The 14,588-nt window shown below is 34.1% G+C and overlaps 1 protein-coding gene across 1 annotated transcript in view; it reads right to left on the reverse strand.

Annotated features, from left to right (window-relative positions):
* Nucleotides 1-7,432: 7,432 nt before the first annotated feature.
* LOC133185588 (oxysterol-binding protein-related protein 1-like) overlaps nt 7,433-14,588 on the reverse strand; it is a 329,016-nt gene continuing 321,860 nt past the window's right edge. Inside the window, exon 26 of the mRNA XM_061320895.1 lies at nt 7,433-7,857. Within this exon, the coding sequence (XP_061176879.1) occupies nt 7,755-7,857 (103 nt within the window). The 3' untranslated portion in view covers nt 7,433-7,754. The remainder of the gene's footprint in view (nt 7,858-14,588) is intronic.

Here is a 14,588-nt window from a genome sequence, read left to right on the forward strand (position 1 = left end):
AATGATTCTAAACCTCTAGGTATTCGAATTAATGACCTTAATTGTTTTACAAAAGATTAGCCATAAAATTCAAAAAGTAGGTCAAGGTGACCTACTTTTTAGTTGTCATACTTCAAGGACCCAAGATACATCAACTGACAAAGTTTGATGATCATAGGCCTTAAATTGTTCAAAATATGCCTCTAAATCATTTTGAAAAAGAATGGCTGTAAAATTTAAAAAGTAGATCACCGTGACCTACTTTTGAGTCAACATGATATGAGGTCCTTAGATGCATCAACTGACAAGATTTGATGATCCTAGTCCTTATAGTAAGCAAAATATCAACATTTTAATAAAATGTAATTTTTGGTCAACTTTGAAGTGATCCTGAGAGCACGCCCTTTGCCCAAGGGTGATGCCTTGAACAATTTTTAATCTACAACATATCCTAATCCCTTTGTGTAAGTTTGGTGATAATCTGCCCAGTGGTTCTTGAGAAGAAGATTTTTTAGCAACCAGTACTTTTGTTTCTATTTTCCTAATTATCTCCCCTTGTTAAAGGGTCACAACCCTAGTTTTAGTATAAAAGGGAGCCCTTGGGCCAAGGATACCCTGTGACAAATTTGACAATAATTGGCCAAGGGGTTCTTGAGTTATGGCCCATATTCTAAAAAGTTTATGCACACCGCACAAATGGCCATAGCATTAGCTCTTTGAGCCTTTGGCTCAGAAGAGCTAAAAATCATATTCAATTTGTGAATTAAGTATTTAAAGTAAAGTTGTCATTATTGAAATTATGATCAACTAAACTTTTCTGAGAAAAAAAGATCTCAGAAAAAAATTATTCTTATATAAAAAATTAAAATGGTATTTGTGGGATTCGAACCCCTACCAAATAAAAATCTGGAGTATCATATTGCTTTGAGACTAACATGCTAACCACTATGCTACACAGCTCCTGATGAACAGTGGCATTTAAATCATGTTTGTGATATGACCCTTGACTTAATAGACTTCAAGTATTTCTCGAAAAGGTGTGAATGCATTGTCATACAAGAGGCCCAAGGGCCTTAATGGTCACCTGAGTATAAAACAACAATCCATAGAAGATCCATAGAGTATAAAATAAACTGATAGAAGGAGCTTTTGTAAATCTTTGATCGTCCATTGTGGCCCCATCCTATCCTCAGAGTCCAGAGTCATGATTTGAACTTGAATCTATACTACCTGAGGATGTATCCATGTAAATATAACCAATCATGGCTTTGCTGTTCTTGAGAAAAGAATTTCTTCAAGATTTTTCCTACATATTCCAATATAAAACTTTCATTGTCCATTGTGGCCCATCCTACCCCTGGGGATCATGGTTTTAACAAACTTGAATCTACACTACGGAAGATGTTTCCACATTTCATCTTTCTTGGCCCAGTGGTTCTGGAGAAGATTTTCCCAATGTATTCCCATGTAAAACTTAGATCATCCATTGTGGACCTGCCCTACCCCTGGGGGTCATGATTTGAACAAACTTGAATCTACACTACCTGAGGATGTTTCCAGATAAGTTTCACTTTTCTTGGCCCAGTGGTTCTAGAGAAGAAATTTGTAAAGATTTTTTCTATGTATTTCTAGTAAAACTTTGATCATATCAAAATGACTAATCATGGCTTTGCAGTTCTTGAGAAGAAATTTTCCTATAAATTCCTGTGTAAGACTTTGATCCTCCATTGTGGCCCCGCCCTACTCCCAGGGGTCATGATTTGAACAAACTTGAATCTACACTACCTGAGGATGCTTCCATATAAATATGTCCAATCAGGGCTTAGTTGTTCCTGAGAAGAAGATTTTTAAAGATTTTTCCTATATATCTCTGTGTAAAACTTTGATCGTCCATTGTGGCCCCACCCCTACCCCTGGGGGTCATGATTTTAACAAAATTGAGTCTACACTACCTGATGATGTTTCCATATAAGTTTCATCTTACCTGGTCAAGTGGTTCTTGAGAAGAAGATTTTTAAAAGATACCATTAATTTTTCACTAATCCTTAATTATCTCCCCTTGGAAGAAGGTGTGGCCCCTCATTTGAAGAAACTTGAATCATCTTTACCCAAGGATAGTTTGTGGCAAGTTTGGTGGAAATTGGCCCAGTGGTTCTTGAGAAGAAGTCAAAAATGTGAAAAGTTTATGCACGACACACACCCGCACGCCGGCATGATAACGGACGAAAACAGATAGCAATTGGTCACCTGAGTGACTCAGGTGACCTAAAAAGTGTAATTTTAAGGTGTAGTGGATCTTTGCTCCATGCTTTTGTAAACCAAAAAATGTATATTTTTATCCAAACTTTTAGGATTAACTTTCAAAAAAAATGGAGCGAAGACTCACTCATATCGAAAAATTTTGTTTAATTATGAAAAAAATGATCCTTTTTGTCCTCTTTAGTGTGTGTATGCTATTTTGTAGGCAAATAATTTCAGTCTTTGTGAGACTTTTGTAAATTGTAGAGATTTTACATAAAATATACTTTAATGTTAGATGAAATATCAACAAAAATTTTGATATAATTGAGATTTTATTTTTCACTTCATGTTTGTCGCACTATAGGCATTTCGCCCGCCTTGTTCACCCATCTTCTTTGTTTCTACATTATGTAATGGAACTGTCACATAAGATTCAATTTTTCTTGCCCAGTAGTTCTTGAGAAGATGATTTTTGAAATTTTTTTTCTTATACAGTAAAGTATGCTTATAGCCAACATGCTTATAATAAATTGAAGCTTACAGCGAAGCAAATTTCATTCCTCATAACTTTAAAATATATTGTAAACTTAATTGATATATACACTTATATCAAAACAAAATTGTCCGTCCCAGGCACTTAGATATAAGAGTATTTTACTGTACATTCCCATATTTACAAAACTTTGATCCCCTATTGTGTCCCCCTACCCCTGAAGGTTATGATTTCGACAAAGTTGAATCTACTTACTAATGAAGTTTCACATAATTTTAAACTTTTCTGGACCAGTGGTTCTTGAGAAGAAAATTTTTGAAATACCACTAAATTTTCACTCATTCTTATCCCTTAAAAGAGGGTTTGACCCTTCATTTGTGAACAATTGTTTTAAACAAGAAAAAATATTTAACATGAGAAATAAAACTCTTTAGGTTTCTAAATATTTCATCACACCTCTAGTGTGTTTCTTGTTATTAAATTAACTAAGATAATGATGATTTAATCCTAACTGTTCAATTTTGTATGGGCCTATGTATGATAATTATACCCTGAGGGATATGTTTACCTGTCTTCAACAAGTCAGGTGATTGTTCACAGTGAGTACTTTTCAACAATTTAGACTATATCTGCCTACTCAAAACATGAGGACTGTCGAGTTTTTTAATTCTAATGGTTATAAGCCAGAAACTTGCATGATCTTGAAAAATAGGAGTTCCATGTGAAATTTGTAACAAACCATGAGAAAACTTTGGGCTGTGTCCTTTTGTAATTAGATATAGATCAAAGACAAGATAGTGAGTGAACTTATTTTTTTATATTTCTGGAAGAGATATTCTAGCTGCAGTATGAGTAAATTAGTGTAAACATTAGTAAAGTCAATCAATTTAAAAAACTTCACATATAATTCCATTTCAATTTTTGGCCCAAGAAGATGTCAGAGAGAGAGAGAGAGAGAGAGAGAGAGAGAGAGAGAGAGAGAGATATTACCCCAGGTATATAATCTTATATACAATACTTAATAAACTCTTGATCGCAAAAGCTCAGAAGGAAAATCAAATTTTTTTCATGTGTTGTTTTCAGAACAGCTTAAATCTGAAAATTTAGAATTTATACCATGTCAACATAGTGTGAGTTATATCCATGTTAATAAAACTGCACATTTTTGGGAAAAAGTATGATTAAATAGCTTAATCAAGGTGTTTTGAATAGCAAAATCAAGCTATACTGGTATAATTCAACTACAGAGCTTAATCAATTTTAAGGAGGCTGGGGGGTCAACAAATTAACCATCAGATATAACTTTATTTTTTAGATATGATATCTTAAGCTGTCAACTATGATTTGGCAAAGAAAAATTTCATACATTTTAGTTTTAAAATTTGCTCATTTTTGTATATCTTTATATGGAGCTCTTCTTCTAAAGGAGATCAATATGGTCTGAAAATGGCCACAACCACCCAGCCCTCTTAAGAGGTTGTGCAATACCTGTTAAATCCTTAACTATTCTAAAAATATTTGTATCACCATTCCTGATTCAAGGGAGATAATAAACATGTATGTTGTCACTAGTGAGGTCATTAATTGAAGACGACAAGTGGAAAAAGGGGTTAATATTCACAAACTGTAGGAGTTTTCAACATTTATTATTTTGACCATGCAGATATATATATATATATATATATATATATATATATATATAATCATTTGAAGTTTCAGGGGTGGGGATGACTTCTGGGGTCATGACCCCATATACTATTTAATGTGTCATAATACAAACTAAGATGGCTCATGGGGCTTTTGATTTAACAAGAGCACCGCTAAGCGGGGCATCCCCTCGCGCCAGGAACTTCACCGGTAATGGCAATGTCTCCATACGAGAAAAAAATTCTCAAGAGGGAAGTAAAACAAGATACAATCATCTAGGCCTAGTAATCAAGGGTACCCTGTATTACTATACTGTATATATAAAGTTTAAAATAAGGTAAAGAAATTAAAATGTATTGCAACACTGATTAAATTTTAACAAAAGTCAAGGTGGATATCATCGGGGGTGGGGGGGGGGGGGGTGTCATAACAGGGTGCATCGATTTACCCAAATGGAAACACAAATGGACCCAAATGGAAATCAAATGGACCAAAATGGAATATTTAAATATAGATTATCGTATTCCCAAGTTGTTACTTATTTAAAATGATGAAAATAATAAACTTGCAAATGGAAAATATTAATTATTCATTTCTAATATTGTATCTTAAAATACCAATTATTTTTTTTTTCTATTTGAAATAACTTTTGCATATCATTGAATACAAAATGGAAGCATTTCATAGAATACTATAGAAAATTAATTCGTATTTTAAACTACAATATTAGAAATGAATAATTAATATTCTCCATTTGTAAGTTCATTATTTTCATCATTTTAAATAAGTAACAACTTGATAATACGATGATATATATTTAATATTCCATTTGGTTTCCATTTGGGTCCGTTTGATTTCCATTTGGGTCCATTTGGGTTCCATTTGGGTAAATCGACGTGCCGGTCATAACAAGCATACATGGTTGGGCAGTTTCCCTTATTCCTAGCAGAAACATATCACGTATGCTGTAAATTTCACTGATTTACCTATACCTGAGTAGCATGCAATAGGCATCAAATCTGAAAATACGCACGGAAGTAATTTTTTTTTTTGTAGTGAAAAATGACAATATACCGGTGTTGAGATGTCAATGAAACTTGTGAAACTTTATATTTATAGCTTTCAAGAATTATGTGCACCTCAAGATTAAATTCCACAGGCCCCTATTGTAAACACACACACGTGTAGTGCATTGAAACCGCGACGTTCATCAAATTATTTCAGTTACTCAGTGACAGAGATGACACTTTTAATTCACACAAACTTTTCTCAAGATACACAATAATATTACAATGTAGAACTTACCGAAGCGGCTCTATCGAAACGACCCGAATTTTAACCTGTTTAATTTACCGGAAGTGAGTATTGTCAACTCGTACATAAAATTGCAGGGTTTGAAGTTATTAAAAACACGATATTTTAAGAACTACATCACCGATTAACTTGAAAATGAATAGGGTTAGTCCTTTTACAATGCCACATAAGTGTGTGAAGACTGAGAAATGATAATGCAAAGGTTCTCTTTAAATCTTGCCCACAAGCTGTAACAGACACACTAACACACTAACACACACACATACGCACAGCAGCGATGCTATATCCCCTCCGCAACTAGTTGCGCGAGGGGATAATGAAAGCTATTTGATTAATTCCAGTTCCAGAGATTAGGAATGACCTCAGGGACGTGCTTCAATGCATGTGGCAACAAATGATCTTTGACTCTTTTCAAACCATTTGCACTCCAGCTTATTTTACCCCATTCTATACAGGTCTAAACCTTAAATATATAATCATAACATACATGTACTTACCGCCTGTTGTAGGTACTGTAAACTTCATAATATAATCCATTTAAGGAGGCTGGGGGGGGGGGGGGGTTCAACAAATTAACCACAAATTAACCACCAGATTTAACTTAATTTTTTAGACATGATATCTTAAGCTGTCAACTATCATTTGGCAAAGAAAAATTTCAAAAATTTTAGTTTTAAAATTTGATCATTTTCTATATCTTCATATGGAGCTCTTCTTCTAAAGGAGATCAATATAGTCTAAAAATGGCCACAACCCCCCAGCCTCTTTAAAACACATTAAGAATCATGAGAATAATGATGTATGTGCAACCAAATTATGATAACGGTAAAAGTAGTGCTCGCAGAGTGACGTAATTCCAACGCCAGATGCAGAAATTTTCCAAGAAGGTGTAATGTATAAAATTTTTATCAAAATTACATTGATATGTTTTTTTTTTTTTTTTTTTTTTTTTTTTTTACATAACATTGGGTTATCTATTCTAAATATGACAGGAAAACAGACGAATTGTGGGTGGCCGGGTTGATTTTTGATGTACATGTAGTTGATCGGGTGTGGGTTCGGAAAGGGTGCTTTTCCGACCCATATACTGAAAAAAAATTTGCACAATTCGATCATTTCCAGAAGTGGTCATTTTGGCATCTAAATTTTAAAAGTTTATCAAAAATGATATGCACATATTTGTTGTTTTGACAATATAGATTCAACAAATTCCAAACATGAGCCAAAAATCCCCCCCCCCCTCTCTTTTTTTTTTTTTTTTTTTTTTTAACAAAAATCTTCTTTCAAAAATTTTCTGTTAAACAGAATTTACATCATATTCTGTAATATCAGACTGGTAATGAATTTGGTAGATGGCCACATGTTCACCTGAGCATTTTATGCTTGATTTAAATTATAGAATTATTTTGGATTCTTCCCTGGTTACCCAATCATGAAGGAGAGTGCATTTGGAGACAAACACCTTAGTGCGGGTATTACATACTGTCTTATGACAGTATCTAGTACACCTTAGTGCGGGTATTACATACTGTCTTATGACAGTATCTAGTACACCTTAGTGCGGGTATTACACACTGTCTTATGACAGTATCTAGTACACCTTAGTGCGGGTATCACACACTGTCTTATGACAGTATCTAGTACACCTTAGTGCGGGTATTACATACTGTCTTATGACAGTATCTAGTATTCCTTCATCTTCTCTTCAAATCCATATTGTACAGGCGTCAGGACAATTAAGAACATACTATTTTGAAATAAAATTGCAGTAAAAATTTATTTCTTAATAAGGTGCTATGTTTGCAGTAACTTTGATAGATTAATAATCATAGAGTAATTGATAGATGTTTTAAAACAGTGGAACAGTCTTATTGAAAGGTAGTGTGATATATTACATTTGCTTCATCTTCCAAACTAAACTATCAATAATGTGTATTGATATAATATGAAAAGTCTGTTGGACATCAGTAATTTAGTGACTAGTGACTAATACAGAGAGTTCACAGTGATGGCCATCTGATACATACTTTCACATTGCTCAATTTCATAAAAGTTACATTCATGACCTCTTCAGCTGGTTTCAAAAAATATCTGGACATTTGGACCAGTCTCTCTTCCAGTAATCTTCTTTATATAACCAGTCCTCCTTCCCAGTGCACTGATTCACTCCATATGAAAACCACCTAAAATGTGAATAGGCAGTTCCATTAATCTAATCCTGAAGACTCATGAAGATGCTTTATGTATGTAATCTATAACTAATTCTTAAAAGTATTTCAATTCTGTAATCAATAATCTGTAAATCTGTATCGTATGCGCTTTATATGTGTATTAGTTTTCAAAAGTCTGTGTCAGCCATTATTATTTATGTAGACATTTGGAGGGGTAATACAGAAATATAAGGGGTTCTTGAAAAAATATTTGGTGAAGTGTAAGCTTTGCCCAATGTACATTTTTTCAAGGACCCATTTATTTCCAAATAACCCCTATAAGTGTCTACATAATGAAATTATCCTGTCAATAATTTTTTAATAAAGTTTATTTTCTCGGAGTTAAATAAACCATTCCATAAGAAATGTTCACATTGTGACATCGTCTGATGCTTACATGTCATCATTTATTAGGCTCCATGCAAGGCCAACTGAAAACCACATAATTTATGGAATTTGATATTTGGTTACTATGGCACGTGGACCGGGGTACTGTAAAAGTATTACATTTGGCTATGCATTCTATTTTGCGCCTTTTGCAGAAAGCACCCTTTGCTAAATCAAGTACATCGCTAACTGCCATGTGTATATATATTCATATAAAGCACATCCAGAAAGCACTAAATCAAATCTAGTACGCTAACTTGCTGAAAAGTCAATTTCCGACAACTATCGTACGTGCCAAATAAAATACATTTACAGTATACAGTGCTACCTCGCTATATTGCCCTCCGTTATATTGCCACCCCCGCTTAATGCCAGGAATTCTCCAAGAACGGATTTCCCCCTGTGTTAATACACCCGTTATATTGCCACCCCCGCTTAATGCCATCCGCCACTTGTTTGGGGAAACAAAAGGTCAAATTATATAAGGAAAACCCTCGGTAACAATGCCAATTATCTAGCGCGCGTCGGTAATTTGGACGTCACACCCGTGCTTTGACAGTGAAGCGTGACTGGCTGAACAAGGAGTTCAGCTAAATTAAAGATAATCGTTTTATAAAACTCAAAATTAGCAATTTCTTTTGTGTTGTTTTTATAAGATTGAAGTATTATTTCATCACAATAATGGGAAAGTCAGGGAAGAGAAAGCGTACAAATTTAGATTACAAACGAAAATTTAAAATAAACCCAAACAAATAATTGTACATTTTATTTAACTGTAAATCGCCGATTGTTGCTTTCACCGGACCAGGCCATAATAAATGAAAAAATCATTTTATTCCCCATATATAAAAAAACCAAATTCTAAATTCCATCTCTATTTTTAGACTACTATAATTCCGCACGTGAAAATAGCATGGGATTCCGTTACCCCTGAAACAGTCATCAATTGTTGGACACCTAATGGATTGATTGATGAATATCAAAACAGAATAGGAAGAGAAAGTACTCAGGTACTAGCAAACATGAGAATACGTGTATATTACAACAGATTCATGTACCCTGGCACGTGACTTTCCATTTGTCTGTTACCGAACTTTTTTAACTGATCTAGTATTATTGAGATGGTGAAATAATCTACTTCTGATTCAGATGATATTGACGATAAACCTCAAAAACTTTTGTATACCGAGAGACTATAACTGCTATTGACACCGTTATCATCGTTATCATCGGGTTGTTAAATTCTTCGACCCAGGATCAACAGAAGAGCGAATGAGCGGGAAATTGAAAAATGTTGTAATATTGTGACATTTTCATTTCATTTTAAAAACAAATACATTAATGACTTTTTTCCGGAAGAAATGAAAGTTGCGCTTGAGTGTATATGTATGTACACACGCGCAAAAGCATGACATTTGATTTTAACTAAAATGAATTACGTATTCATCTTGAACTGGGCTTATTGCATTGTAATTTATGACAGAACTCGTTATATTGCCACCCTCGCTTTAATGCCAAAATTTGTCTTGGACAAAAGTTGGCAATATACCGAGGGAGCACTGTATTAACAATATCAAGTTAGTAGGCAGCATGATATAGTGTTAAACAGCATTCCTCTCAACCCATGAAACAAGATTTCAAGCAGACGCAGGAAAACTTAATTTCCATGTTCCATTATATAACTAGTATATCTTGGTCTCTTATCTTTGTCTCTGTGTTCTATAGCCTATCTCTAAAATCTAGCTAAATATGCAATTCATATTCAATAGCTTTTCTCTGTAATTTGTAGTTTTATTTCATGGCCCCTGGGTCAGGGATTCTGCTGATAGGGTCAGGCAATACAGATCTTATAGTGAAAGTGCATTATTTTTATTGCTATTTTTTTGTTCGTCTTCGTGCGTTGTTCGTCGTGCATTAAAATCTGATCATTTTCAATTTTTTCTCTGGAACTCCCAAACCAATTTTGGCATATAGCATCTATGGGTGAAGGGGCCTAAAAATTGTGAATTTCATGGCCCCTGGGTCAGGGGTTCTGGTGTTAAGGTTGGGCTCTATTAATTCCATTGTGAAAATTCATTAATTCTTTGAAAATCTGGGGCCATGAAAAAATATTCGTGATGAAAATGTTCTTTTATAGCAAACGAAGTGTACACTTTTACCTAATAATACAAGGAATTTTGTTAAAAACCATTTCTTAAGAAAAAAAAATCTATGGTAAAAAAAGAGGCATGATATAAAACCGGTATGATACTAAATAAATTGTATTGTACATAATATATCTATCTATCTATCTATCTACAGTATCTATCTATCTATCTATCTATCTATCTATATATATATATATATAAAAGCAGAAATTTTAGTGAGGATCCAATTTTGGTATTTTTAGCGAGGGTGTTGAGATCACTAAAATTATATATCACTAACAATTTATTCTTACTTTTGAGGTTACTCTTACCTTTCAAGAAAGGCATCATAAAATCAATAAAATTACTTCTGGCTATAAAATTAAATATGGATATTTCAGGAAAAATCGCTAAATTTGCATCTCACTAAAAATTCAACTTATACGGTGTATATATATATATATATATATACTAGATGAAATCCCGCGCAAGCGCGGGGACTTGAATTTATACCACTACCAACAGAAAATATATTGTAGTTCTCTACTGACAGCCTACAGGCTTATAGCAGGAACAAATACTTTGTTCAAAATCCCACATGAAGTAGATTTACCTATCCCCCCCCCACCCCGTTTTTTGTGTTTGTTTTATTTGTTTTTTTTTTTTTAAACTTGAAAAATAGAAATTTCATTAATTGACGTTTATTGTGAAACCTGTTATACTATGTTATGGATATTGTACGTACTTCAGATGCTCTTATTTCATTTCCGTCAAGGATAAAAGCAACGAATATGCACATTTTACTAATAAATTGATGGGGGGGGGGAGGGGGGGGGGTAAAAATTCACAGGTACTTGGGTCTTGGTTTATAAATATGTTTGTACCTTATTGATATGTAAAAATGTACTTTACTTTTTTACCTATCAATAAGGTACATACATATTTATAAACCAAGAACCAAGTACCTGTGTAAAAATTAGCTTTTAACCCCTATGAATAGGCTGAGTATTTGATACAAAAGACTAAGCTGCAATAATGTAGCCCTCTCCGATCTTTTTTTTTTTTTTTTTGATCTGATATTTTCTGCCCCCCCCCCCCCCCCCCCCCTCAAAAAAGAAGAGGGCTACATTATTGTAGCTATAAAAGATTGTATTCAGAAATGAACTGTGCATTGATTAAAGCGCAAAATTTTACATCTTTAATTGTATTTGAACAATACCTTATTCATTAATTTTCTCTTCTCATGTAAGCAAGTTTATTACGAAGTACAGATTGTACTTCGGGGTCGTTGCCATGATGCTCTTAGTAAGGAATATATACAAATTTTACCGATAAATTTATTAGGAAAACCTACTACATACATGTACATGTAATAGTCTTTCGATATATAATTATATTCACAACTTATAGTGTTATCAGTGATTTACCATCATTTCAATTATGACGATTTACACAAAAGCCTTTTTTATGGTCATGTAGCCATAATCGCCTCGTTTTTTTTCTTAACATCGGGCTCGATGCTATAAGATGTTCTAGAAGCTTCCGTCAATATAAAGATCGGTGAATGATGAAAATATTTTGCACATTTCCCTTTTTAATCGGTTATCACAATTTATTTCTTTTATATCATTTAAATCGAGTATTGATTGAATAATTCAGTGATGACGTTTTATGTAATAAATAAACGACTGCTTGTTGTCAGTTTCATTAAAAATTGCCAGTAACTTAGATCCGCCAACCGGAAACGCCATCGTACTCACGCTTTAGCTATTTCATGGCTGTTTATAGAAAATGAAAGTAGACTTTTAATTTAATGTACGATACTTACTATGCGAGTGAAATCTAAATATAGTTTACGGACATCAGCTTGTATCTAGTGTATTGTTAGGGGAGTAAGTAAGAACTCTAGTGCACCCGTTTCGGAGTTTATTTGCAAAATTTATTAATTTATAAGTATAGATATATATATATATATATATATATATAGAGAGAGAGAGAGAGAGAGAGAGCATTGACAAGGAAATTCACTTTTTATAAGGATACCCACTTCTGCCCCAACCCAGGGCTGAACTCTTGACCTATAGAATCTGTCTCCTAACAGTACAGGAACAGCACGCTAGACCACTCAGCCATCTAGGCAAGTCAAAAACTTGCTTTCAATGCCGATGGAATTCTTGCGGTGCCGCCCTACACTACAGTCATTGAGAATGAAAGTGAGAAACAGTTATTTGAACATTAGTTTTACTGGAGGATGGTTACTGATACACATTGTAATGAAATTAATTTTTTTTTTAATTCATAAAGCACATCTTACAACTCTTAAACTAACATAACTGCCCTAAGTGAAGAAGTATTAATATAGAAAGCACAAAAAATTTCTCTTTTTATAAGGATACCCACTTCCACCCTAATTTGTGGTTGAACTCTCAACCTATGGAATCTGTCTCCTAGCAGTACAGGAACAGGGTGGCCTAGCTGGCAGTCTACCTGGTCATTAAAACCTTTGAAAGTATTTTTCGTATTATTAAATACATCAAAAATTCTTGCATATATGTAATTCTTTTAATCAATAGTGACCTATCAGATACATTAATTACTGTAATTAATTATCATTGGTGAATAGCAAAGGAGAATAACTTCTATCAGCTGAATACAGATTTCACTACAAGATCAATAGAACCCTACCCAGCACCAGAACACTTGATCAAGTGGTCCAGAATTTTACAAACTGGTAAAAATACCTTTGCTCAATACAGTTTTGTACTCCGTTTCCCTCCTGGATGCCCAGGAGCACAGAAGAGAATTTTCAACACATTAATAAATATTCATAATGTTATCAATAGGGTCCCACCCTAACACCAAAACAAATGACCCAGAGGCGACGAAATTCACATTTTTGAAAGAGGCATCCTTGTCATCATAACCATTCACTTACTTTGTTTGCTTAATACCTAGGAGCAGAGAAAATTTTTTCAAAGAATTTATTTAATACATTTTTCTCTTTACAATCAATACATTGAGCCCCACCCAACACCAGAACCCCGACCAAGGGGCCATGGATTTCACAGTTTTGGAAGAGGCATCCTTGCTCATCATAACCTGCACTTACTTTGTTTGCTCAATACCCTGGAGGAAAAAAAGAAGATTTTCAAAGAATTAATACATTTTTCACTGTATAATCAACAGTCCCACCCTTACACCAGAACCCCTGACCCAGGGGCCATAAATTTCACAATTTTGGAAGAGACATCCTTGCTTATCATAACCAAGCACTTACTTTGCTTGCTCAATACCCAGGAGCATAGAAGAAGATTTTCAAAGAATTCATACATATTTCTTTATTCAATCAATACAGCTCCACTCTAACACCAGAACCCCTGACCCAGGGGCCATGAATTTCACAATTTTGGAAGAGGCACTCTTACTCATCATAACCATGCACTTAGTTTGTGAGCTAATTATACTGGGGTGGAGAAGAAGATTTTCAAAGAATCAATGCATTTTCACTATATGATCAATAAAGCCCCATCCAACTCCAGATCCCCTTACACTGGGGCCATGAATTTCAAAATTTAGATAAAGGATTCATTGCTTGTTATAATTATGCCAACAGTTTGACTCCTTGATGTCCAGAATAAAGAAGATTTTTAAAAATTGCATTAATTTTGATGGTTTTGGCCCCACCCATCAGGCCCCAGGGGAGCAGGGACCATGAAATTCACAATTTTTGTCCCCCTTTGCCCATAGATGCTCTACACAAAAATTGGTTGAAATCGGTTCAGCAGTTTATGAGAGGAAGATGTTCAAAAGTTTACAACCCACGGACGACGAAAAAACAACCCACCAATGGACGACGATGGCTGGTGAAAAAATAAAAATAAAAATAATTAAGGATTTAACTGATTTCATTTTAAAATAGCAGTAATGCAATTTTGAATAAAAATAATACACACCAATTATATTTATAAGCTTTATTGTACTTGATCATTTTACTCTTTTTATTACACTATATTTACATTTGCTGTGTTTTTCTACTAAGCCAACTGTGCAATTGATTTGAAAGCCATTTTTGTGTACTCGTACTCACGCATAGAAATATACACGGAGAAACTCGCGCTAAAGTGATGTCACAATGAGGTTACAGAGACGTTACTAAAAATATGATGATATAGGGCAGCAAGAAATTCAAAC

The sequence above is a fragment of the Saccostrea echinata genome, unplaced genomic scaffold, assembly GCF_033153115.1.
Source record: "Saccostrea echinata isolate AGI-Se365-2 ecotype Australia unplaced genomic scaffold, CSIRO_AGI_Sech_v1 ptg000001l, whole genome shotgun sequence".
Lineage (NCBI taxonomy): Eukaryota > Metazoa > Mollusca > Bivalvia > Ostreida > Ostreidae > Saccostrea > Saccostrea echinata.